Source organism: Maniola hyperantus, chromosome 28 (genome assembly GCF_902806685.2).
Source record: "Maniola hyperantus chromosome 28, iAphHyp1.2, whole genome shotgun sequence".
NCBI lineage: Eukaryota > Metazoa > Arthropoda > Insecta > Lepidoptera > Nymphalidae > Maniola > Maniola hyperantus.
This window is the reverse complement of record NC_048563.1, coordinates 4,915,009-4,942,377: the sequence shown is the minus strand read 5'-3', so window position 1 is coordinate 4,942,377 and position 27,369 is coordinate 4,915,009. Positions and strand designations below refer to the sequence as shown.

General features: G+C 39.7%; 2 protein-coding genes across 3 annotated transcripts; one reads left to right on the top strand and one right to left on the bottom strand.

Annotated features, from left to right (window-relative positions):
• Positions 1 to 958: 958 nt before the first annotated feature.
• LOC117994999 (PR domain zinc finger protein 5-like) lies at positions 959 to 15,374 on the top strand. Of its 2 annotated transcripts, none has more exons than XM_069508178.1 (13): positions 959 to 1,300; positions 2,277 to 2,484; positions 2,988 to 3,215; positions 3,543 to 3,638; positions 4,846 to 4,989; positions 5,963 to 6,970; positions 7,683 to 7,810; positions 8,574 to 8,648; positions 9,200 to 9,338; positions 10,423 to 10,523; positions 10,784 to 10,976; positions 13,953 to 14,156; positions 14,850 to 15,374. In XM_069508178.1, exons 1-13 carry the CDS (start codon positions 1,212 to 1,214, stop codon positions 15,021 to 15,023), a joined length of 2,787 nt encoding a protein of 928 aa, XP_069364279.1. In that variant the 5' UTR covers positions 959 to 1,211; the 3' UTR covers positions 15,024 to 15,374. The 2 variants fall into 2 exon arrangements, with proteins under 2 accessions (XP_069364279.1, XP_034838867.1); XM_034982976.2 differs by having other exon boundaries at positions 2,289 to 2,484; positions 14,850 to 15,373.
• A 1,154-nt stretch (positions 15,375 to 16,528) lies between these two features.
• On the bottom strand, positions 16,529 to 26,839 carry LOC117994998 (zinc finger protein 878-like). Its single transcript, XM_034982975.2, has 12 exons — positions 26,594 to 26,839; positions 25,256 to 25,556; positions 24,767 to 24,865; positions 23,888 to 24,022; positions 22,578 to 23,520; positions 21,847 to 22,028; positions 20,742 to 20,947; positions 19,813 to 19,951; positions 19,321 to 19,512; positions 18,686 to 18,811; positions 18,189 to 18,389; positions 16,529 to 17,923 (listed from the first exon to the last, which is right to left on the bottom strand). The coding sequence occupies exons 2-12, from the start codon at positions 25,322 to 25,324 to the stop codon at positions 17,738 to 17,740; spliced, it is 2,478 nt and encodes an 825-aa protein (XP_034838866.1). The 5' UTR covers positions 25,325 to 25,556; positions 26,594 to 26,839; the 3' UTR covers positions 16,529 to 17,737.
• Positions 26,840 to 27,369: the final 530 nt, after the last annotated feature.

The following is a 27,369-nucleotide window of genomic DNA, read 5'->3' as shown; positions in this document are numbered from 1 at the left end:
CTTAGCTTAGTCTTAAGACAGAGTAAAAACGAGACGGCTATATCTCTCGCATAAATCTGTTTCATTTTAACTCAAACTAAAGTCTGAGCAAAGTCAAAGTGCGCTCTATAGATCTCGCCCTAAGTGAAAGCTTGAAGAGGTGCACTCTGTCGTCACACTTCGACGCAGTCTCTTAGGTAAGATTAAAATGTAAGGATTTTAGAATAAATTTAGTAAAATTCTATCTTCGTTTCCTTCAAAAATCCTTCTGGCTGCCGCTTACGTAACTTCCACATATTGGTGACCCCGACGCGACGTGATCACTAATACCTATTATGTGATCAGTAACCCACAACACTAATATTGTAAAGGCGAAAGTGTGTGTTATTCTTTCACGCAAAAACTACTGGACGGATTTGGAAAGGAGATAGATTATACTTTGGATTAGGCAACATAATACTTAAGCTACTTTTACCCCGGAAAATCAAAGAATTCCCGGGGGATTTCGAAAAATGAAAATCCTCGCGGGCATCAGCAGCTAGTTTATATATGTCAACAGGAATTTTATTTCGATATTCACAAGATTATAATATTATCTTGCAAGTAAATCACTAAAATACATACGTAACTATTGAATTTCACTTACTGAATGAGAAATTAGGAACCTTACTCGATTTTCAACTTTCTCTAAAATTGAGGACATTTTTTTACTGGCAGCATTTGTTCCAGACAACCACGCCATTCTGTCAATGTCATTCAAGTGCCAAAAGAGCCTTGTCGTGTCGTAAGCTCTCTAGGGTAGTCATAGATTAATATGTATAGGGTAGTGTTCTGTGTTCTAGATCGAAATGGCGATCAGAGAATTGCAATTCCAGCGTACCTACTAATTACTGTGTTATTAATATCAGTGGTTAAAAAAAGGGTTTGTTTAAATTACAAACTGACTGAAAAATAAACATCACTGTAGTCTGTGATAAACATTGTCAAAAGTTGTTTTCGTGTTGTTTTGCTTTGATCTGTCTATAATCAGTGCATTATTAGTTGTTTCGTTATGGTTAAGATTAGCCATAATATTAGTTTTCTCATTTTATCTTTTGAGTTTAGTAGTTAATAGTAAAATAATTATCCTTTAGTGCATTGATTTAGCGTGAAATTGCAGACACATGAATTTAATTTCTGAAGTAAACATAACCTCAAATATTCTGTAAATTAAAACTAAAATTGCAAACAAAATGCAGTGTTGTGTGCCTTCGTGTGGTGTGGCAGGTGATAGTTACCTGCCCAGTGTACTCGGCAATCAGGAGCGGGTTACTTACCATGAGTAAGTATTATTTCATTGTTTATTGACGATCTCCCTGGCTCAGTGGCAGTAAGCACTGTGGTCTTATTAGTGGGAGGTCCCAGGTTCGATTCCTGGCAGGGGTTTGAAATCTTATAATTTCTAAATTTCTGGTCTGTGGGGTGATTCGCTAACTCGGTGCCTAACCACTGAATGATGGCCACTGATCTCATTTTTTAATCCGCTGAAGGTTTTCTATGAAAAAAATATTTTAATATCACCCAGTGAAGCAGCAATGTAGAGCCACCCAACCTCGGTGGCTATCATTCAGTGTTAGACACTGAGTTAGAGAATCACCTAGCTGGTCTGGTGGGAGGATTCAACTGTGGCTAGTTACCACCCTGCTGGCAAAGCCATGCTGCCAAGCGATTTGGGCATGGGTTTAATGCAAACTGCCATACCCCTTCCAGGTTAGTCCGCTTCCATCATCACTTACCACCGTGAGATAGCAGTCAAGGGCTAACTAAGTATCTGAATTTTTTTAAAAAAATTATGTTTGTTGATGGGGTCCCAAGGTGCTAGAAAGCGCAACGTTGAAAGACCTTCCCAATAATTCTGTGAGAACTCATTGATTTTCTAAAAGTAGCCTATGTCCTTCCCCGGTATGCAAGCTATCACTGTACAAAATTTCGTCAAAATCGGTTTAACGGATCACTACAGAGCACAGGTCTCCTCTCAGTGTGAGAAGGGTTTTGGCTGGCCATGTGCGGATTGGTAGACTTCACACACCTTTGAGAACATTATGGAGAACTCTCAGGCATGCAGGTTTCCTCACGATGTTTTCCTTCATTGTTAAAGCAAGTGATATTTAATTACTTAAAAACGCACATAACTCTGAAAAGTTAGAGGTGCGTGCCCGGGATTGAACCCCTGACTTCCGATTGGAAGGCAGACGTCCTAACCACTGCCTAGTGGTTAGGCCTTCCAATCAGAGGTACCACAGCATTTATAATATTAGTATGGATTACAGGTTTCCTACTATACCCTGGCTCAGACAGTCCTGGCTGGTGAGGGTTGGCATACAAGAATGCTACTTGCCCCAAGGGGCGGTGGTTTGCTCACAACATTTTGAGAAAGGTGACTTCAGGATGAGTAGAGGCGATGTCATGAAGCTCAGGAAGTACTCCGTCCCTTCTGTCAGAGTACCTGAAGCTTTCACTACTCAAGTAAGTACACTTTTGTAGACAAAATACTAATTTCTAAGTAATTTTAAATACATATCAATAATTCTCTGACTCTTGGGTCACCCAGCAGGCAATGGAGAGAGCTATGTTTGGAGTTTCTCAACGTGATTAAATCAGAACTGAGGAGATCCGTAGGAGAACTAGAGTAACTGACATAGCTCAATGGGATGCGAAGCTGAAGTGGCAATGGGCAGGGCACATAGCTCGTAAAACCGATAGACGTTGGGGTCTCAAGGTGCTGGAATGGCGACCTCGCACCGGAGGTCGCAGTGTTGGAAGACCGCCCCACGGCCGCGTACTGTATGTGAGATGTCAAGACGGCAATCGGGGAGGGAACGCCCTGCACACCCGCACAGCCCCCGGTGCGGACGAGCGCGGGTGACGTGCGGGCGTGCGGGGCGTCCCCCAGCCTCATACCCCGATTGCCGTCTCGACCTGTCGCGTACTATACATAAGATGGTAAATCTAGCCACTATTAATTCCAGGAAGACAAAGGGAATAATGCCATGCCAAGCCTCCCAGGAGTCGAAGACCAGATGGGTGAAAGAGCATATCCTGGTAGTTCCACTGCAGGTGTGGGCGGTATTTCTGGTGTGAAGGAAGATCTTGGTGAACATCCATGTGGAGAGGCTGGTATGGAAGGTCCAGGTGGACTGTGTGGCAAAGAGGGATCTGATGGTATTCATAGTCAGCCAGGGATGGCTGCTCCACTGGTATGTACCTTTTTTTTAATTTTAACTTGCTTTCTTGTCTGTCTCTTTGTTTGTCTGTCTATTCGATACAAAGGGGTTCATTTCTGAGTTGTTCATTTTAAAGATTCGATTTATTATGCATACAAAACTTTTCACGCGTCATTTTAACTTCAATTGTCATGTCAAAAGTACGATTTTAGTCCTTATTTTAATGGTGATCCGTACTTGACAGTTAACCCATGGAATTAAAATGGCGCGTGAGGAGTCATTTTGTACGGACTATACCTACAATTCAAAGTCAATGGTTTTGGCGGATTATATTTTAAACTTTATTGTTATTTTTTCCAGTTCTGCCTGATCTGCCTAGACACGGGTGCCAGTAAACTGTTTCCGCTGAACAAGAACCATTTAGCGCGAGCTTACACTAACATTACTGGACTTGAAGTAAGTTGTTCATGTGCTTGAATGTATATGAAACCACTGACCTCTACTAATATAAGTGTGCTGGACTTGCAATAGGCTCTTAGACTGTAGTAATAAGTTGATGTGATGTTTTGTATAGCGGTAGCTTATGGGGCTAGAATTCATTATTAAATAATAATAATAATAAATATTATTTGCACAACCACAAGAAGGATTACATTAATTAGCGATCTCTACCAGGCAACCTTAAAGATTGGAAAGTATAAGGAAAATTAGACTGCAGGTGGTGTGTAATATAGCAATAAACATACATTCAAATAACTGATACATACTAATACATAAACCACTAATACATGTATTAAATAATATGTATAATACCAATATACTAATAAAATAGACTAATATATACTCAATATAATCGTACTTAAGGAGAAACTAAAATATAATTGTCGTCTTCAATTTGTAAGATAACTAGCTTATGCTCGCGACTTCGTCCGCGTGGACTACACAAATTTCAAACCCCTAATTCACCCCCTTAGGGGTTGAATTTTCAAAAATCCTTTCTTAGCTGATGCCTACGTCATAATAGCTATCTGCATGGCAAATTTCAGCCCGATCCGTCCAGTAGTTTAAGCTGTGCGTTGATAGATCAGTCAGTCAGTCAGTCACCTTTTCATTTTATATATTTAGATGATTCTTCACTGCAGTTTTAAAGGAGTCTTTTACTATATAGGATTAAAGAGAATAATTTGAAAAAAAAAAATAGATTTTTCATTATGTATGTGTGAGTCAAAAAAGTTTATTCAAAATCACTACCCCTATTATAAATGCGAGAGTGTGTTTGTTTGTTGGTATATTGGTTTGTTGGTTTGTCCTCAGGGCGTCGTAATCACGTCGCAACAGGGCAATGGCTCGACGTGATTTTTTGCATGGGTATAGTTTAAGACCTGGAGAGTGACATAGGCTACTTTTTACCCCGGAAAATCAAAGAGTTCCCCTCAGGATTGTTAGAAACCTAAATTCACGCGGACGAAGTCGCGGGCATCAGCTAGTAGTTTTATTACACTTTTTCATAGTCGGTTGTTGCATTTGTAAGATGATGATAGTGGTGAAAATGTTTACACGAACTTACAACTAAAGCAACGAGGGTTCCAAACGCGCCCAGGCCTGAGAAGAGCCCACAACAAACTCAGCCTTGTATGTAGAGGTAACTATGTTCTTGCTTCAGGTAAACATAGTTCGTCATCACATCAACACTATCCCAAAGCTGTGTGTGGAGTGTGCTCAAAGGTTGACTAACTGTGACACGTTCAAGTACAAGACCATGAAAGCACATTCAGTATTGAACCAGCTACTTCGGAGGGACAAAAGTGTAAGTATTTACCACATATTCCCTACTTCCACTTAGTTTTTATATATGAAGGCAAAACTGACTGCCGCCTTCATAACATGATGATGATGATTAATCGGATAAGTCAGGATTACAACATTTTACATATTCTTGCACTACGAGAGACAACACAGACTACCCTCAACAGTAACTATAGCAACCCTCATTAATTATGAGTCAAGACACCAACATCTCTATTGAGACTAGACAACACTAACTAACCCTACCTAAGTCCCTACCTAGATCGGCTCCTCCATCCCCGAACCGATCCCAGATCAACCAATACCTAACTATTACAACATCAATTAGTCTAAAGCACACTCGGTATTGAATCAGCTACTTCGGAGGGATAAAAATGTGAGTATTATATAGGTGTACACAAATTCAAAGTCGCTCAGCGAGCTATGGAGAGGGCTATGTTAGGTCTTATTAGCACACGTAAGGGAAAAATCCGAAAACCGTGAATTTGTGGTTATGACAAAAAAAACGGCCAAATGCGAGTCAGGCTCGCGCACCGAGGGTTCCGTGCTACAGTGGTATTTTATTCGACATTTTGCACGATAATTCAAAACTATGATGCATAAAAATAATTAAAAATCTGTTTTAGAATGTACAGGTGAAGCCCTTTCATATGATACCCCACTTGATATAGTTATCTTAGTTCAAAAATTGAAAATACTAATTATAAGTTCATGACCACAATTTAATTTTTTTTGTGTGATGTACCTAACCACAAATTCACGGTTTTCAGATTTTTCTCCGAATGTCTGCTATAAGACCTACCCACCTGCCAAATTTCATGATTCTAGGTCAATGGGAAGTACCCTGTAGGTTTCTTGACAGACAGACAACAAAGTGATCCTATAAGGGTCCCGTTTTTCCTTTTGAGATACGGAAGCCTAAAAATAATTTTTTTTTTTTTTTTTTTATGAAGTGTTATTCTTTTTTGTTTCAGATTACATCACAAAGTTTAAAATCTGTTGACAGGATAGGAAACCTACTGACGTCCAATATAATGAAACACACGTTTAAACCCGATCACTATGACGTCTACCTGATACATAATGATGAAAACAATATTATACTAAAACAGGAAGACATAGTATGTAATTCCAAAGAAAATACTGACTTAAAAAGGGAAAAATTAGATGAAACTATGTACGATTACGAAAAAAGCGAAACCACTTATGAAATAGAGTATTTAAACGAATTTGATGATATTAATAGTGATGATACGTGTTATAAATCTGATATCAAAAATATCATAAATGAAGTTAATAATAAAGACAAAATTAATACTGATATAAGAAATGATAAGAGTGATATATTTGTAACTTGTGATAATGATGGCGAAGCGGAGTTTTTAGATGATGACATTGATGATGATATTGATGATGAAATCAAACGTGAGAATGATATTGGTGGTGATATTGATGAAGTTTTAAATGACAACTATAGCAGTGATGAAGTACTTAGCAAATCCAAAGTTAAAATTGATTCAAAAAATCGTACAGCATGTAATGACAAAAAACGCAAAAGAAAAACTAAAGAAGCAACAATTACAACAGTATTAATAGAAAAGATTAAATCTGCGAAAACAATAGAAAAACAAAATAGTAGAGCACGCAAAAAGGTTGTAGAACGTAAAAGAATCAAAAAGAACGATACGAAATCAAAAACTACTAAAAAGACAAGTAAAAAAGTTCGGGTTTCAAGAAAAAAAATTGAACGACAATTCATAGGTCCTGAAAAGCGTAAACATGTTCGAAAGCCCAAGAAGCCAGATTCTAACGAAAAAAATACATTCACGAGGACCGTGTTGACTTATGAAGAACAAATAGCCGAGATCCAAAAACGAAAGGAAACTAAACAATATAAAATGTCTCCGTACAGATGCGAGATGTGCTTTAAAGGGTTCTTTCAGCTTGTCACTTACAACCAACATATGGACAGACATTCTGATGTATGTATACTTGTACTAGCTTATTCCCGCGACTTCTTCCGCGTGGAGTCATAAATTTCGAACCCCTATTTCACCCCCTTGGGCGTTGAATTTTCTAAAATCCTTTCTTAGCGGATGCCTACGTCATAATAGCTATCTGCAATGCAAATTTCAGCCCGATCCATCCAGTAGTTTGAGCTGTGCGTTGATAGATCAGTCAGTCAGTCAGTCACCTTTTCTTTTTAGACTAGCTTATTCGTCTTTATTTATATACTAGCTGATGCCCGTGACTTCATCCGGATGTAGGTTTTTAGGGTCCCTTACCTTAAAAGGAAAAACGGAACCCTTATGGGATCACTTTGTTGTCTGTCTGTCTGTCAAGAAACCTACAGGGTACTTCCCGTTATTCTAGAATCATGAAATTCGGCAGGTATGTAGATCTTATAGCTGACATTTGGGGAAAAATCTGAAAACCGTTTGTGGTTTCATGATACAAAAAAAAAAAATTTTGGTCATGAACTAAAAATTAGTATTTTCAAATTTCGAAGTAAGATAACTATATCAAGTGGGGTATCGTATGAAAGGGCTTCACCTGTGCATTCTAAAACAGATTTTTATTTATTTTTATGCATCATAGTTTCCGAATTATCGTGCAAAATGTCGAAAAAATACGACTGTAGTACGGAACCCTCATTGCGCGAGCCTGACTCACACTTGGCCGGTTTTTTTTCAGAAATTCGGCCAGTACGAGTGCGCGATTTGTGGAGGTCGCTTCAAGACGCGGAACCCTCTCGCCAAGCACCTCGTGTACCACCGCGAGAAGTTCCGATGCAAACTGTGTCCCTACAGCACCAGCACCATGTAATTGGTTTTTTTAATTTACTATACAGCTTTGGGTTCTAGCTTTTTGAGCCTAATACTACAGAATACTTCTACAACTTATTTCTTTAGCAAGGGACTCTAACAGTGATAATGTTGTGTGATGGACTAAGCCAGTACAACTTTGTTGTCCCTTCATTCAGCTCCATCTACTCGAACTCTGTTTCGAAACGAAGGTTATGAGCTCGCTTCGCTTGCCGCCTTCGTTTCACTCGGCCTCATAGGCTCGCTTTTTTCAGGTCTTCACCCTTTTCAGGGTATTAAAAGTTTATTTTAATTGCTAGTATTTACAAATCAAATCAAATCATAAATTTTATTGCCTTTAAGTTGCTGATGCTGACACATGAATTATAATTACATTATGAATTATATAAGAACACAGAAAATAATAATAGTACAGATAAAGAACAAATAATTACAATTAAGTAGATCTAGGTCTAGGACTAGGACTAGGTCTGACTTGCTAGTCATCACCTGACTAGGCTTGCCTCATCGATTGTTACATAAAGTCAATTAACTTCCCAGCTCTGCCCAGCCAGGAGATGTTTACCAGTCAGGGACAATAATATTGAATATATAAATGAACCTAGGATTAAAAAAGAAAAAAAAGAAAATAATAATAATCTATATATCTATTTTACATTACATGTTACATAATGACAGTAACTTTTTTCGGTCGGCAATCGCAGGTCCAGCGTACTTGTATTCACAGAGGTCAGTGCCTTCACTGTGGTCACTGTTCCAGATCACTGGCGCGGCATCACGAGAGGTGGCACAGCGGCAAAACATTCAAGTGTCAACTATGCGAAGCTGAATTTGGGTACTTGAATATCTTTTTCACTTCTCATGCTTGTAAAGTTTTTCTTTATGGTGGCTGTAAGCGGACTAAAAGTGCTTTTTAGGATTCAGTAGTAAACAAGGAACCCTTATAATTTCGCCATGTCCGTCCGTCCGTCCGTCCTCGGTTAATCTCAGATTAGTGTTAGAAATCTGTAATTTGGCATGGGTATAAATATTAATCACGCTGACAAAGTGGTGAAATAAAATCGTGATAAATATTTTTTTTACATGTAAAGTGGGAATGATTTTTTTTTCTTGTCTACCCCATAGTGTGGGGTATCCGTTGAATAGGTCTTTTAAAAATACTGTGGAACATCATTTTTAGATTTCTAGATCCGTTTGTAGAATATGATGTTTCAAAGTGCTAATTTTTATTAGAGTCAAGTGCCCCCCCCCCCCCCCCCCTCAGCCCTTCAAGCCACAATTCAGTCCTTTTTAGCCCTTATCCTTCTCATTCTGATAGGAGACCCGTGCTCTGTAGTGAGCCTGTAATGGGTTGTTGATGATGATGATGATGATGAATGCTTGCAGGAAAATCACGTCGTACTTTTCGCATAAGCGGATAAAGCACCCTTCAGACAGCGTGTGCGCGCTGTGCGGCTTCAGCTTCATCAGCCCCGCGGGCGTCAAAGCGCACATCCATCTGAAGCATCCTTTTGACGATATAAACGTTAGTACACATAGGAACACGCGACGTCGCGTGTTCCTACTTACAAAGCTTATACTGCCAGAGAAACGCTTACAGCGGGGTGATTCGCTAACTCAATTATCTATTTATATAAAAGGAAAAGCTGACTGACTGACTGATCTATTAACGCACAGCTCAAACTATTGGACGGATCGAGTTAAAATTTGACATATTAGGTATTATGCTAAGAAAGAATTTTTGAAAACTCAACCTCGAAGGGGATAAAATAGAGGGTTGAAATTTGTGTAGTCCAAGCGGACGAAGTCGCGGAAATAAGCTAGGCAACACTAAATGACAGCCGTCAAACTCATTTGAGTTTGGTTGCTTTTACATTGCTGCTTCACAGAGTGACAACAAAATTATTTTTCGTAGAAAACCTTCAATGGATTAAAAATAAATGTCAAATGAACTTGGTGGCTAACATTCACTGAGTTAGCAAATCACCTTGCTGGTGACGGCACGATCCCTTTGACACTAGCATGCCAATCACGCGACGTCGCGTGCCTCTGTTAATAGAGCTTATACTACAAAACAAACGCTTACTGGTGACCGCACGACCCCTTTGACGCTAACGTGCCAATCACGCGACTTCACGTGTCCCCGATTATAAAGCAAAAGAAGCACTTACTGGTGACAAGACGGCCCCTTTGACACTTGCACGACAGTCACGCTACGTCGCGTGATTGTCATATAAGTGTCAAAGGGGTTATTTATGAAGCTCATACTACAAGACAAACACTTACTAGTGGCGACGCGACGCCTTTGACACTAACATGCCAATCACGCGACGTCGCGTGTTCCTGCTTAAGAAGCAAAAGAAACACTTGTGACGACACGACCCCTTTGACATTGGCATGCCAATCGCGCGACGTCGCGTGTATGTGATATAATATACGAGAATCAGATACAGTCACTTGCAAAAATCCCTTTCACATTTGTTTTTTTAAACCTATCATTTGTGTTTTGTGGTGCAATAAAGAATATACGTACATACATTTGAGCGCAGACCGTTATTTTCCTTGTAGTGTTTTATTTAAATATAAGTGAGGGTAGGAATATATTTCAGAACTTATCTGGTCCATCGTGCGAGGAGTGCAACATCCGCTTCGCATCTGAGACTGCGTACCAGCAGCATATGGAGGTGTCGCCAAAACACGCTATTAGTGGGTGAGCCCTGTAAATTCTAAATTAATTAAGTAAATTAGTTTAAAATTTCAAATAAATTTTTAAACAATCATGCGTTTAAATGTTTTTACGAAATGTGGTACAGAGTGTCTTGCATCCCGGGGACGGGCTACTACCGTTAGGCTACTTTTTGTTCTGGAAAATCAAAAGTTCCTACGTGATTTTTAACAACCTTAACCCACGCAGTGTTTATAATATGGGTAGTGATTTATTTTAAAGGTATAATAATTGATTATTTACAGTGAGCTGAAACGAAACACACCCCGTCAGTTGCCGAATTACTACTCCTTCTATCGCGACAAGCCGCGCAAGAGGCCCCTTGAGAGGCCGCGCGAAAAGTCAGGCGAGAGGCCGCGTGGAAGGCCGCGTGCGGGGTCACGTGAGAGGTCGCATGAGGGGTCGCGTCTGTGCGAGCAATGCGGCAAAGGGTTTCCAGTGAGTATCTTATATACTGCACCTTTAATTCAATTCAATTTCATTTATTTACTAATCCATACTAATATTATAAATGTGAAAGTGTGTCTGTCTGTCTGCTAGCCTTTCACGGCTCACCCGTTTATCCGATTTTGATGAAATTTGGTACAGAGATAGCTTGCATATCGGAAAGGATATAGGCTACTTTTTATCCCGGAAAATCAAAGAGTTTCCACAGGATTTTAAAAACCTAAATCTACGCGGACGAAGTCGCGGGCATCATCTAGTGCACATTAGAGTCTGTCTAGCTGATTATGAAAAATGGCAAAAAAATATCTTTATACTTAATATCTATATCAAAAAAAAAACAATGTGCATACAAAATTTGCCGAACTTTAGATGTGTTTTCGTACTTTGAATTAACACGTACTGAGATATGTTGTGGCCGTATGGTAATAATTAAATGCGGCAACGGTGAAAGATGTTTATTGAGAGCCGGCTTATGATCTACTCTCGCTTATGGACTAACAATACTAATAAAGAAATCTTACATACTATTGTCTTAATCGTATTGCTTAACTACCTAACCTACATAATTTTGCATCACCTCTCTTTCAATCCGATGTGCAGGCAACCTAATTCGATATATTGAGGAGTTGCATTTTTATGTTACTTAAACTGACAATTCGTACATATTACAACTCCCCTGAAAATGTATGCGGTTACCCCTCCCCTTAAAAGAAAAAAATGTTAGACGCTACATCGAATCAGAAGAAAAGATGATGACAATCACAAAAATAAAATCTAAATAAAATTAAAATTAAGTAAGGAAACATATTTTTTTATCGTTACTTACTGTGCTCAAGTGCAATTTATCTTATCTCTTACTTCGTATGGGCATACTTTCAACCTTACTTATAACTAGAAAAATCGTAATCTATTAAGTGCAGTCAAGGATTTAACTTTTACAAAAGTTTCGAAAAATCTCATCATAGGTAATAAGATAATCTCAAAATAGCATCATAGGTATTAGATATGTATAAGCTGAGGTATCGATTTCACTAATCGACTTAGTTGTCTCAAAAGATTCTTTGACCTATCAAATCGTCGTCATCATAAGTATACAGCTGTCGTATAGCATCGTCGTAAGACGGTAAATATAAGGTTTCTATTCTATAACCCATAATAATACCTATTATTGAGTAAACATCTCAGGTATTTATATTTCCTGGACAGTCAAAATAAATCTCTCCTAGTCTTCATCTTCCTTTCAAGTTACTTCTTCACATAATACAAATAAATAAACAAATCAACAAACGCGGCGCGTACTCTCCTAATAAATATTTAACATAACATGCTTGCAAGCATTTTTCATAAGACTTATAGTCTTCATAAAACTTATTTCTTTCAATAAGTATTTCACTAACATTCAACTTTTCATAAAGATTCTAGGTCTTTCACTAACACCAGCGCGGTAGATAATGATCAAGAGTCTAGACAAATATAGTTGAATGAGGAGGTACTAAATATGCGCAAAACATCGCGTCCAAATAAATAAATAACAATCATCTTCCTACGTCAGTATATCTCAATCCAAAATAAATATTGTATATTTTATACCTATAGCACTTCTACAGCCGAAGGGTGATCAAGCCTTTGGTTTGCAGAGTCCTAATTCGTTAAAGCCGGGTATAGTCTTATATCGTCAAAACTAGCATGAAACTAGACGAAAAACGTCTGTTGGGGAAAAATTCTCCTTATTTCATATTAATTTCCTTGTATTTGCAAATTGCATCTCGAGCAAAACCATTGTCTCGTATAACAATACAAAATGTTCGGGTACGCGTGTGTCGTTGACCACGCGATGACACCGTTATAATTCTCTGAATTATTATATTTTACGAAAGAAGTAAGTACCTACCTACTTATTCATTTATTAATTATTATCTATTATTAGTTTAAACTATCCTACACACTATATAAAATCTTACAAATAAAGCACGAACGGAACTTATTAGTAGATAGTGGAGCAAGTATTATTTATTATTTTTAAAAAATTACCAATATTCTCCTATCCTATACGTACAAAATTTAATTATCTACCCAAAAAAATAATTACATAACCTACACATTCTACCTATTTGCCCATTACGAGAGATAAATTGCACTTACTTTAACTGTTAGCGACGCATTTTATTAATCAGTTTCGTGACCGCCGTGTAGTCGCCGTCGTCATCAGGACTGGTTTTGGTCATCAGGTCCGGAGGTCTGCAGTCTGCGCCTCTTCTTTACTGCATCTTAATGGGCCGGGAAAACCCTGGACTCCTCGAACTGGGCCGGGAATACCCTGGACACCTCCTAGTTGTGGCCGGGATAACCCTGGAGGCACGATGATGCTGGGCCGATCAATGAAGCTTGAGATGTCTTCTGTTCATAAGCGATTCATTTTTGGGCTTATTTCTTGATGTTAGTTTTTCTTGATTTTTAATACAGGACGTGGAATTAGTTTCTTCTTTTTGTTCTAGCTGAGTCTTGAATATTCTTTTGAAAATTGTGTAGTCTTCTTCTTGATCGGTGCCCAGCCGGTGCACGCACTTAGATTAGGCATGCACCGACTGGCAAGGGTCGCCATGAGATATGTTGTGGCCGTATGGTAATAATTAAATGCGGCAACGGTGAAAGATGTTTATTGAGAGCCGGCTTATGATCTACTCTCGCTTATGGACTAACAATACTAATAAAGAAATCTTACATACTATTGTCTTAATCGTATTGCTTAACTACCTAACCTACATAATTTTGCATCACCTCTCTTTCAATCCGATGTGCAGGCAACCTAATTCGATATATTGAGGAGTTGCATTTTTATGTTACTTAAACTGACAATTCGTACATATTACAGTACAAAGTAGCTTTAAAATAAAATCACGCGACGTCGCGTGATGCACAAAATGTTTAGCGCGACGTCGCGTGTTCAAACTGTTTACGTGTCCACAGTCACCCTGGTTGCTCCGGAAGCACTCGCAAGTGCACACGGGCGAGAAGATGTTCAAGTGCGAGATATGTGACAAGGGGTTCATGCACAAGACGACGCTGAAGGACCACGTGTTGAACACTCACAGCGACAACCCCCCTCGGTTCCCGTGCGGGGTGTGCCACAAGGAGTTCTCGTTCGCCGCCAACCGACGCCGGCACATGTCGGTGAGTGATCTTCTTCTTCTTCACTCTGGGCTGGTTTCCGCACTTAAACGTATCCGTCTGTTGTGCGTGCATTGCCCCTCAATGCCGAAGTCTTCACTCCAGCCATCCAAGCTTGCTCCAGAAGCCAAGTAGACCGCCCAGGTTTCCAATGGACTGTCGGTGAGTGATCTTCTTCTTCTTCACTCTGGGCTGGTTTCCGCACTTAAACGTATCCGTCTGTTGTGCGTGCATTGCCCCTCAATGCCGAAGTCTTCACTCCAGCCATCCAAGCTTGCTCCAGAAGCCAAGTAGACCGCCCAGGTTTCCAATGGACTGTCGGTGAGTGATCGTTCTAATCCCTACTATACTCTATCCGCGCAAAGAAGCTAGCATAGCGCTCTCTCTGTCACGTAATCCCATACAAATGACAGAGGCGAAAATCTCAGTGGGCCGTTTTGTGTCACCAACCAATCACAAACGAAACTATGTTTCCGAATGTTTATTGAAAACATTTTCGAATTGAAATTCAAATGTTTTTTGAAAAGATTTTCGAATTAAATTTCGAATGTTTTTTGAAAATATGTTTATTATGATTAGCTGGAGCTGAAATGGTTACGACCACTGAGATTTTTGGCTCTGGTCTCTGTCATTTGGGATTAGAAAAGAGCCTTGTCGCACTGTAAATCCCCTTGATTTTGATTTATGTTTTCACAGATACATGAAGACACGAAGTACAAGTGTGACATATGCGACAAAACGTTCGCGAGCCGCCCCGGGCGCGACCAGCACGTGTCGCACGTGCACCTCAACGTGCCGCGGCCCAAGCGCAACCGCCGCGACAGGCACAGCTCCATCATACGGAGACCTAGCATCGGCGTTAGCGACTAGTATCACAGCTCACGACAGCAGAGTGAACTAGAGTGAGGGAACTCTCAGTTTGATCCTGAATCGACGATATTTTAAATTTTATATCATTATCATCATCATTATCAATCGATAGACGTCCACTGTTGGACATAGGTCTCTTGTAGGGACTTCCACACGCCACGGTCTTGCGCTGCCTGAATCCAGCGGCTTCCTGCGACTCGTCTGATGTCGTCCGTCCACCTAGGGGGGGTCTTCCAACACTGTCTTCCGGTGCGAGGTCGCCATTCCAGCACCTTGGGACCACAACGTCTCAAGGTGCTAAGCTATGGGTGACGTGAAATCAAAGAAAAATAGGCGATTCATGAGCTATGTACTACCATCATAAATGACGTCGAATCGAAGCCTCTACGATTTGTTAAAAGATTCCTACTATCGTGACTTAGGAGGTCGGGATTGTTCGTGCGTGTTCGCACGAGTCAAATTCGTACGAACACGCATGTAAAGTGCGGCTAGCCTAAAAGTAGCCTATCACGCGACGTCGCGTGATGCACAAAATCACGCGACGTCATTTGCCAAAGTGGCAGGCGTCAAATGTTATGAAACTACTAACGTCACCCCTTGCATAATATTTTACAGTTGTCGATTAAAGATCAAAACCGAGAGTTTCCTTACCCCAGTTCACTCTGCTACGACCACTCTAGTTCATTCTGCTAGGACGCATATGATACTGCGTCAAAATAATAATGATATTATATAGAATAGTAAAATTGTTTTATTATTTTATCATTGTACTATATTTATGTTAAAATAAACTGAGATTGTTCTTCTATATTATTTAAATTTTATTTATAATTTGACATCTTGATAAAGAAATGAATTAATAAATTTTAAATATATTAATAAACTCTTTAATTTCACAAATTAATAAATTAAATACCTACAGACTCTCTACCCGCCTTCTCCACTCCTGTCCCGCTGGCAAGTAACATACCGATTTCAAAGCCCAATGCAAATAGGAATGTTAGTATGATTTAGAAGCCAGCGACATCGCGTCGGTTTAGTCGTTCCTTTTTCTAACCGAACTTCTAGAGTTCGGCTCGAGTTCAATTCTAGTTCGGTCAGAGTTCAATTCTAGTTCGGCTCGAGTTCAATTCTAGTTCGGCTCGAGTTTGACTCTAGTTACACTCTAGTTCAGTCCGAGTTCAATTCTAGTTCGGCTAGAGTTAGACTCTAGTTCGGTCCGAGTTCAATTCTAGTTCGGCTCGAGTCCAATTCTAGTTCAGCTCGAGTTAGACTCTAGTTCGGGTCGAGTTAGACTCTAGTTCGGTCTGAGTTCAATTCTAGTTCGGCTTGAGTTCAATTCTAGTTCGGCTCGAGTTAGACTCTAGTTTGGCTCGAGTTTTAAAGCACACGTAAACTGAATTGCCGAGAGATTTAAAAAACTTAATCCACGCGGACATAGTCACCAGCAAAAGCTAGTCCGAAATGTCTGATAGCTTTCCAGATAAATTCTTAGAAATAAAACTGCAGTAAGTATACTATATTAAAAGCTATTTTTATTTAAATAAGTTTTAATTTAATGCATTTTATTTATTTTATTAACATTCACCAACATTAACATTGGATTTCATATACTTAAATGATAATCTATTAAAATTTAATTATAGTAAAATTATATACAAATTCTTATACTATTTCATTGATTTTTAATAAAATTAACTATAACTTATTAAAATTTAATTATAGTAAATCTAAATATATAAAAGGAAAAGGTGACTGACTGACTGACTGACTGATCTATCAACGCACAGCTCAAACCACTGGACGGATCGAGCTGAAATTTGGCATGCAGATAGCTATTATGACGTAGGCATCCGCTAAGAAAGGATTTTTGAAAATTCAACCCCTAAGGGGGTAAAATAGGGGTTTGAAATTTGTATAGTCCACGCGGACGAAGTCGCGAGCATAAGCTAGTTATATACAAAAATACTTATTAAGTACTTAGGCTGCATACACATTGCAGGGAAGGGTGTCTATATCGCCACGAACTCGTTGCATACATCCACACTAATATTATAAATGCAAAAGTAAATCCGTATGTCAGTTTAACATGCCCCATCGGTTTATTCTGATGAGCACAGAGATAACCTGCAACCAGGGGAAGGATACAGGCAAATTTTTATTCTGGAAAATCAAAGATTTCCCCTGGAATTGTTGTGAAACGTGCGAGTCCCTCTTAGACTTTTTCTCTCTATATCGTATTCCTCATTGTGAGGGTGGTGTCTCGTCATCCTTTTCCATTAATGTCAATATAATCCTAGGAGACACAGTGAAGGTTTTTGCAGAGTTTTGGGTCTATAGTGTAATCTGTATCTGGAGGCCTCGGGTCGCGTCCACGGTTCTATGTTTTGTGGCGGTTACCACAGTAGAAACTAGATGGAGCTGTTCAATCGATAACATTTCATGACGTAGTCCCGAACAAATGTACCGCCGACAGTACTCGCACTAACGGAGTTTTCTGCAATCTGGACTATATATAGAAGTTTCAAGATACAACCGTCGACCCAGCTGGCGCTACCGAGCACAACCAACCGCTCGGTGGGAGATCTCCCTTTGGTACGGTCGAGTCTACACACCGCTCCCGTACAGTTTCACGGGTCAGTCTACAGTGTGACCCACATGTTTCGTGGCCGCGCAGACCTCGGGGGCGTATCGAAGGCCCCGTATGACGTGTCTCAGGAGTCCTGCGAGTCGCTCGTGTACCGCGCGTGCTGCCTGGGCGTGGAGCGAGGCCCGCGGATCCTTTTGGGCCTGGGCACGTTGTTGTGCACGTGTAACACGTGCGAGTCCCTCCCCTGGGGACTCGTGAAGGTTTTCTCGCACACATCGCACGTGTACAAGGGCCTCGTGTCTTGATGCGACTGAAACAAAAAATAAACTGTTGTTTTAGTACTATACTTATGTCTGAACCGTTCAGGGGCTGTATTTGCTATAATATTTGGGGTGGCATAGGGGTGGCGTAGAGTAATATGGAGAAGCGTGGCGTATGGTAGTTTATTTCTTTTTCTTTTTTTTCCAATTAGAGTGGGCTTGCGTAGGGTGATATGTTGTGGGCTTGCGGAGGGTGACATGGGGTGGGCTTGCGTGGGGTGGGGTGGGATGGCGTAGGGTGGCTGGACAACTCACCCGCATGTGCCGCATCTTGCCCCACAGGTTCAGATACATCTTCCCGCACACGGTGCACTCGTACTTGGGGCGCGTGTCGCTGTGTGTGCGCAGGTGTATCTTGAGGTTCAGTATGCGCCCGAAGCTCTTGTTGCAGATCTCGCACGTGAACTGTTTCTTATCTGCGTGTAGCGGCATGTGGTACTTGAGCTCAGTCATGCACTGCAAATAAAGTTAGGTTAGTCTGTAAAGAGCTGATGATACGGTCAAATGGCTCAAGCACGTAGATTTGTTTTCCTTGATTTATTTTTTATTTTTTTAAGCTACAAGTTAACTTGCAACCTCACCTGGTGGTAAGTGACGATGCAGTGTATGGAAGCGGGCTAACCTGGAAGGGGTATGGCAGTTTTCAATAAACCCATGCCCCTTTGGTTTCTACACGGCATCGTACTGGAACGCTAAATCGCTTGGCGGCACGGCTTTCAAGCTGCTTGATGCGCCTGTCAAGCGGCTCTCACCTTGAACACTTTCCCGCACTGCTCACACATCACCTTGGCCTTGGGGAACTGGGTCCGGTTCTTGTCTGGGTGATGCTTACGGAAGTGCACCGTGTACGCGCGCGCGTTGCTCAAGTGAACACCACACTGTGAACAATTTATTATTAAACGTCAGACTTTTCCTAACACATCCATATTGATATTATAAATGTGAAAGTGTGTCTGTCTGTTCTTTTTTCGTCAATCTGTTTACCTGATTATGATGAAATTGGGTAGTTTGCATCCCGCAGACAGATAAACGTTTCTTTTATCCTAGGACATACAAGAAATCTCACGGCATTTACAAACCTAAATCCACGCGGACGAAGTCGCAGATATTATCTAGTATATATAGATGTGCGACCTAGGGTTACAATAAGAACAAAATGTAATGATTGTGTTATTAGGTTAGAATTATAATGTATTGTAATCTGTTTTGGTTGCCAAATAAATAAAATTAAAATAATTACAGTTTAACTTTTTAACATTTTCAGTATTGAAAATTCAACGCGTCCCATGCAGTCGACACCTTGAGACAGTATCTTTTGAATTTTCTGTGTGAAGAATGCTCATGTTGTGGTAAATTTGGGCATTGCAGTCAAGTGTGTTGAGCTCACCTGTTCACAATCGATGGACATTTCCCCTTCTTTATTCTTCTTCATCAAATGCCATGCATACTTCTGTATGGGACAGTTGGGCTTCAGTTTGCTGGCAGGCGCATGCTTGGGCGACACCTCCATATGCTGATTGTACGCCGTGTCAGACGCGAAACGGATGTTGCATGGCTCACACAACGGTCCAGTTAAGTTCTGTAAATATTGTATAAAGGTTTGTATGGTATTTTATTCACCAGTGATAAGAATAAGAATAATTTATTTTGAATTTTGAATTTAGACACAAGAAACGAGTTTCCTACCCTCTGCACTAGGATAGTTATGAGATTTCGGCTTCGTAGAGCGTTTTCTCTGTCATTCATACCTATGTGACGTTTTGTCGGTCTCAACGACAGAGTCAACGCTCTACGAAGCCGCTATCTCTTTCTAAAGGTCAATGTACAATATTTTCTGCCGCGTACTGTAGAGTGGTGAGTTTATCGTGCGGAATCTAACCTGTGTGTCCTCGAGTCGATGCTTCTTGCTCATATGCAGGTTCAGTCCCCTCTCGCCGATGAACGAGAAGCCGCACTGAGTGCACACGAAGTCTGAAGGGTGCTTTATACGCACGTGAGACATCACCGAGGTGCTTTTCCTGCAACAATGTGTAATGTGTCAGTACGATTTTGAATAAACTTCAGTGACCATCATTGGTGGTTCCAGGAACTAATATGTGTGTGTCTATGATGTGCGTGTGTGTAGTGTATGCGTGTTCTTGGTGTGTGTGATGAACATGTGTAGTAGAGATGTAACCAATATTGGCAATCGCGGATATTCGCATATTTTTGCATATTCGCATTCGTGAAATTACTGCGAATGTTTTGCGAATATTGAGTAAGGGTGTGGGGGTGAATCTGTGAGCGAACTACCATGTGGGCGACTGGGTGTATGAATCAATCAAAGGAAAAGTGTGTGTGTGGTGAATATGTGAGTGTGACGTGTTGATGAGTATGTCGAGGTGAGTGTATCGGTGTAGTGTCTGTATGTGAATCAGTGAACGAGCTACTGTGTTAACGAGTGGGTATGTGAATCAATGGAAGGATTAGTGGTGTCTCTGTGTGTGTGTGTGTGTGACACAATACTCACATGAACTGCTCGTCGCAGTGTGGGCACTTGTACGTCTTCTCGTCGTGCCAGTACTCAACCAGCTCACTCCCTACATACTCAAATCGTGGTTTGAGTATGTAGGGAGTGTGGGTGAATCTGTGAGCGAACTGTATGGAGGAATGGGTGTATTAATCAATCATAGGAAAAGTGTGTGACGTGTGTGGGTGTGGGTGTGAATATGTGTGGTGAATGTGACGTGTTGATGAGTATGAGGTGAGTGTGGGTGTAGTGTAATGGGGGGATTAGTGTGTGATTTGTGTGTGTGACTCAATACTCACATGAACTGCTCGTCGCAGTGTGGACACTTGTACGTCTTCCCGTCGTGCCAGCGCTCGTGGTTGGAGGCCACGTGTCTGTGTTTCGTCACGAACTCGCACTCTTTACATCTGTATATATAGTTGTGGTTGTTCGCGATGTGGTTGGACAGGGCGTGTTTGTTTTTGGAGTGGAGGTGGCATAGAGCACATTGGAATGGTCCGTATTTCTGAAAAAGTTGCCTTTTTTTTAGTTAACATCAGCTATTCTCTCTACTTGAGTTGTTTGTGTGGGTGAGAGATTGTCGGTGCGCGTGTGTGTGTGTGTGTGAATGTACATGTGTGAGCGAATGTGCGTGAATGTGTGACTGAATGGAGTATAAAGAGAAAAACAATTCCAGTTCATTTATATCTGTTCTGAAGTCTCTGAAGTCACTCAACGGGCGATAGAGAGAGATGCTTGGAAATTATCTACGTGATCAAATCAGGAATGAGGAGATTCGTAGGAGAACTAGAGTAACTGACATAGCTCAACGGGTTGCGAAGCTGAAGTGGCAATGGGCAGGGCATATAGTTCGTACAACCGATACACGTTGGGGTCCCAAGGTGCTGGAATGGCGACCTCGCACCGGAAGACGCAGCGTTGGAAGACCCACTAGGTGGACGGACGACATCAGACGAGTCGCATGGAGCCGCTGATTTTTTTTTTTTTAAAAAGAACATTAGCTATCTTAAATGACTAATATTCCCCTTTTTCCTCTCCAACTAAGCGTGAAGCTTGTGCTAGGAGTAGGTACGACAATAGTGCAACGGGCGGGGTTTGAACCGTCGACCTTTCGGTTTTCAGTCCACTCCTTTACCAGTTGAGCTATTGAGGCTCTAAATTCAGGCGGCGCAAGGCGCGGCGTGTGGAAGTTCCAACAAGAGACATATGTCCAGCAGTGAACGTCTATCGGTTGATGATGATGATGATGATATCTCTGTTCTAGTTTATTTGCTTTACTTGATTGAGTTGAACGAGTGAATATATTGAGTTGATTATTGAATTGCTGAGTGAGAGAGTGTATGAATGTGTAAGTGAGTCAATGAGTGAGTACTGAATGATGAGGAAGAGTAAAAAGAGTCTTACATCAGTGTGTCTGTCCAAATGTCCGTTATAAGCGTCCACATCTCTGAACCCCTTATAACAGATAGTACATTTAAACAGCGCATTTCTGAACCTCTCAGTCTCTTTTCTAGCTTGCACCTCAGCTATCTGTTCCTCTTGAGAAAGCTCAGTTGTTTCAAACAGCTTTAATTCTGATTTGAACCCTGGAATTGGATTTTCCATGTCTAGATAAAAATTACAACAACTACCCATATTATAAATGCGAAAGTGTTTGTTTGTTGGTTTATTGGTTTGTCCTTCAATCACGTCGCAACGGAGCAACGGATCGACGTGATTTTTTGCATGGGTATAGTTAAAGACCTGGAGAGTGACATAGGATACTTTTTATCCCACAAAATCAAAGAGTTCCCACGGGATTTTGTAAAACGTAAATCCACGCGGACGAAGTCGCGGGCATCAGCTAGTAGGTCATAAAACTTTGAGAAAAAAAGAAAATTTATTTGCTATGATTTTTTTCTTAAAGTCAAATCATTTAGTCAAATTGGGTACTAATAGTGTACGCGGCCGAAAGTAATGTACATCTAACTTTAGAAGGAGAAAGCAGATTTGTAGAGCATTGTCTCTGTCGTTGAGACCGACAAAACGTCATATAGGTATGAATGACAGAGGCAACGCTCTACAAAGCCGTAATGTCATTCTAAAGGCCGATTTACATTACTTTCTGTCGCGTACTGTAATAACTAATTTCTCACCTGGTTTTGGTCCCGGAGGATTCCCCGTAGGAATGTAAACACGTTTCTTCTTAACTCTTTTAACGACAACCTTTCTTGTGTTACTTTCATCACTAGAAACTCTTTTGACAGGTTTCCTTTTAACACTTATTTGAGATTCTGACTTAATTTTTTTGGTCCTATCTCTTACATTACTTAAATTATTTTTACTTCTATCTTGCGTTTTTAGTTTTGCAAGATTTCTCCTATTGTTTACAGGTACACCTCTCCTAGTAACTTTCTTAGTAGAATTACGGGTTGATTTAGTAATTCTCTCACTTTTAATACTAATTTCACCATCATCCATAATGACAGTCTCTTCGTTATCGTCTTCATCTTTAACTTTAGTTTTCACAATTTTTCTTGTATTTGTTCCTCTCACATTATTTTGTGTTTTTGATTTGGCAAGAACATTACTTTGACTAACTTTACCATCATTATGAATAACATCTTTATTTTTTGCAACTCTTTGATTGTTTATAACTTTTCTACTATTAGTAGAATTTTTATTATTCGCTTCATTATTGGTGGTTTCGTTTAAAATATTGACATAACTGTGAAAATCGTTATCGTCATCACGTAAAAGTTCTACATCAGAATCTTTGTCTTCATTATTTACCTCTTCCTTACCATTGTCATCATCCATAACCACATCATTGTCAAAGTCATTTTTTAAAAATACAATATCATCAATGTCTTTTTTCAGTAATTCAACTTCGCATTTGATATCACAATTTAAAGCGTCTGCATTTTCGGAAACTAAATCGTTTTCTTCGTCTTTGACATGAATATCTTTTGTATTATTATTTCCTTTGATATCTTTCAAGTGTAGGTCGCAATGGTTAGGTTGATATACTTTCTTGTCTATCTTGGATACTAGTTGGTTGTTTATTCTATCTATTGTATTTATAGTTTGTATTGTTAACTGAAAAAATGATTATTATAACCATTATAACAGCAATCTGGTTGTTTAGTCATGCTACCAAGTTAATAAGTTTACCGAATTCGACTGGAGTTATACAGGGTGTAACCAGAACGCTAGCAAAAACTTAGCTTTATTGTTATACTACCTAAACACAATGCAATACCTCATTTTGTAGTTTTAGTGATTTAACCCAATGTATAGCGTGCAAACTCGGGTCAATGCCCCGCCTATGACGTGGCATTGACTCCGAATGACCTATTTACGCAGCTATCGTAGACCTCTAGCGTCAGTCAGATGTTTTATTTGCAATATATCGTGAACAAATGGGACTTATCAGTATAAAGTGATAATAGAAGAAGTTTCTTACCGGCTTATGTGTGTCAAGTAATCCCAATAACAAATGATAGGCCCTCAGACTCTTGTCCCGGAACTTGCCACAGTTGCTCAGTCTCTGAGCACATTCCGTGCAGAACTGCGGTAGAAACTGCATTTTGTGTTGAAGCTGCATTGACAAAGCATTTTTTAAACTTTTTGATGCTGTTAACAATGTCAGATGCCTACTAACAAGTGACAACCTTTCTGTTTTCACAATTGAAAAACGCACAGCTTACGTTGAGATTGGATATTGTTTTAAAGCATGTTCAACATTGTGACCAATGCTTTATATTTCCAGAACTAAACAATGCACTAGTTGTAGTAAGTTTGGGCATTGCTGCAAAGTATGTTCAGCAATGTTTTTCTGACGACCTCCCTGGCACAGTGCTGAGCGCTATAGTCTTATTAGTCCCGGTTTCGATTCAAGGTAGAGGCAATTTTGAATTGTATAATTTCTAAATTACCTCTGGCCGTGGCTAGTTACTATTCTACCGGCAAAGTCAAGCCGTCAACCGATTTAGCATTGTATAAACCAAAGGGGTATCATCATCATCATCATGATCAACCCATCGCCGGCTCATCACAGAGGACACAGGGGTCTCTGAAAGTGAGAAGGGTTTTGGCCATAGTCTACCACGCTGGCCATGTGCGGATTGGTAGACTTCACACACCTTTGAGAACATTATGCAGGCATGCAGGTTTCTTCACGATGAGTGATATTTAATTGCTTAAAACGCACATAACTCTAAAAAGATAGAGATGCGTCCCCGGGATCGAACCCCCAACCTCCCGATTAGGAGGCGGACGTCTTGAGTCTTGACCACTAGGTTATCACGGCTTTTTATTAAACTAAGCAAGCAAATATATTTACCGATATTCTAGTCAAATGTTCAAATTCCATATCCAAGTTATATTTGTCGACTGGGTACAGTTTGCAGTCCTTACTTGTGTCTAGGCATATCATGCAGAACTGAAAAAAAAACAATTTTATAAACATAAATTATTTTTGTATTAAAATTCAAAATGTCTGTGATTTCATTATATAGACTTAACTTCAGTCTATATTGAGGACTAGCTTATGCTCACAACTTCATCTGCGTGGACTACACAAATTTCAAACCCCTATTTCACCCCCTTAAGGGTTGAATTTTCAAAAATCCTTCCTTAGCGGATGCCTACATCATAATAGCTATCTGCATGCCAAATTTCAGGCCGATATGTCCAGCAGTTTCAGCTGTGCATTGATAGATCAGTCAGTCAGTTGGTCAGTCAGTCAGTCACTTTTTCCTTTTATATATTTAGAAGATGAAGGTTTGCCACGCGCTGGCTCTTTCTCTATAGAGTTAGATATAGGACTGACCTGTGCAGGTAATGATGTAGCACTGTTTTGTTCTGCAATCATGTCACTATTACTTATCAAATCGTCCATCTTGCTGTAACGTGGGAAGCAGACTACAGGGTCATCTAGTAACTTCCTCTATAAAGATATATCAGTAAGCCCTCTTAGCACAAAAGTTCTGTGTATGACATTGCTACAATTGCAATTATTGTGAATGGCTAAATTTATCATATTCTTGCTGGAACTGTGCATTTTAGCCAATAAAGGTGATTGTGATTCATACTATAGCTGTAAAGCTCTAGTAAGCATAATAGTCTGGTACCTGTAAATTGTAATGTGACATTTATATCCGTAAACAATAGTGAAACATTGGATTTTTTATTTTTAGGGTTCCATACCTCAAAAGGAAAAACCCTTATAGGATCACTTTGTTGTCTGTCTTTCAAGAAACCTACAGGGTACTTCTCGTTGACCTAGAATCATGAAATTTGGCAGGTACGTAGGTCTTATAGCAGACATTTGGGGAAAAATCTATAAACCGTGAATTTGTGGTTACATCACATCACACAAAAAAATTAAATTGTGGTCATGAACTAATAATAATATTTTCAATTTTTGAAGTAAGATAACTATATCAAGTGGGATATCATATGAAAGGGCTTCACATGTACATTCTAAACAAGATTTTTATTTATTTTTAGGTATAATAGTTTTTGATTTATCATGCAAAATGTCGATGAAATGTACGGAACCCTCAGTGTGCGAGCCTGACTCGCACTTGGCTGGTTTTTTTTGTTTTGCCTTATCATGCGATCAGTTGGTGGACTACGAGCAGATTGGTTGGAGGAAAGGTTGGTGTGATTAGAGACAACTTCCCCAGCGGGAAAACTCCATGAGTCTCAGCTAATTATCCAGTATATGCTTTCTCTTTAGTCGACGGATCGCCTGCGGCATTGTCAACTGCAGTGCCAGGCAATTTGGATGGTTGGTGAGTCTGATTTTATAGTTGCAATTATAGCTTTTAATTTCTTTCTCTACTGTGTTGATATTTAAGTGCTCATGGAGTTCTGATATCTGCAAGAACCATGGAGCATTGGATAGTTGTTTCAAAATGTAATTTTGAGCTCCTATCTACAATCAATAAGTTATCAGAGAGTCTGGGACATATCCGCATTTTAATCCCAAAAAGAACCCCACCAAATGTTATGAAATGGGGTCACTCTCAGTTATCGAGAATACGACGGAGACTAAAATGAAAACCGATCATAAAGTAGATTTGAGTGTACAATGATAAATCCTCTCCTAAGTTCGTATGTACACATATTTCTTCCAAAATTAGAAAATAAAGCCAATGCTTACACTATCTACTGGTGGTGAGTTTCCTGTTTCCAGAGTTCTTTACACTGTGTACACAACACTTCACTTTACTGAATAGATAAAAATATTAAATAAATATCAATTATTACTAAGTTATGAATACTCAATACATAATCATTCAAATAATTGATTTTCAGCCATAAAACTTTAAAAACTGCAATAACAACAAAGAATCACGGAATCACAATAAAAAAATACAACAATTTCACCATAGATTAATTATTGGTCTCGCTCCGAATGAGGCTCCGAATTTCACCTAAGAAAAAAAATTGAATTCTTTTTTCGAGAGTCTTAGATTGTCTAAGTTGGATCGTCTATTGGGATCCTAAAATTATAAATAAATAATAGTCTGTGTCAATTCTTTAATTTGTATGTTGGTATGCCTTGATATGCTTGATATTGGTCTGTGGTGAAAAATCAAGGTTTGTTTTTGGTTTGTTTATTCAGTGCAGACAGGGATGTTGGAAGTGCCAAAAAAATATCGATAAATATTGATATCGATGTATCGGTCCAATTTCTAACTTGTTAGTCACAGAGCTAATCGTAGGTCACAGATGATAATATAATTTTAAAGGGACTTATATTAATGACCCAGAGTCACTGAACCATAATTTTTGAACGATTTCATCTAGTCAGAGCCTTTTTGAACCTAATCCGATTGAGATCGATGTAGGTAGGCAGTAAGTTTTGTCGGTCCGATAAATTTGTTTGTCAGTCCGAAAAAATATCGATTTTTATAATTTTTCGATTGTTGAAAT

Bases quoted from the DNA above. Each gene is read 5' to 3' on its own strand.
- LOC117994998 (XM_034982975.2), bottom strand. From the start codon at position 25,324: ATGGACGATTTGATAAGTAATAGTGACATGATTGCAGAACAAAACAGT. The intron at 19,513-19,812 runs GTTAGATTCCGC...CAATATTTACAG, and splicing joins ATCGACTCGAGGACACACAG to AACTTAACTGGACCGTTGTG. The intron at 17,924-18,188 runs GTGAGTTGTCCA...TTTTTGTTTCAG, and splicing joins GCAAGATGCGGCACATGCGG to TCGCATCAAGACACGAGGCC.
- LOC117994999 (XM_069508178.1), top strand. From the start codon at position 1,212: ATGCAGTGTTGTGTGCCTTCGTGTGGTGTGGCAGGTGATAGTTACCTG. The intron at 8,649-9,199 runs GTACTTGAATAT...GAATGCTTGCAG, and splicing joins CTATGCGAAGCTGAATTTGG to GAAAATCACGTCGTACTTTT. The intron at 14,157-14,849 runs GTGAGTGATCTT...ATGTTTTCACAG, and splicing joins ACCGACGCCGGCACATGTCG to ATACATGAAGACACGAAGTA.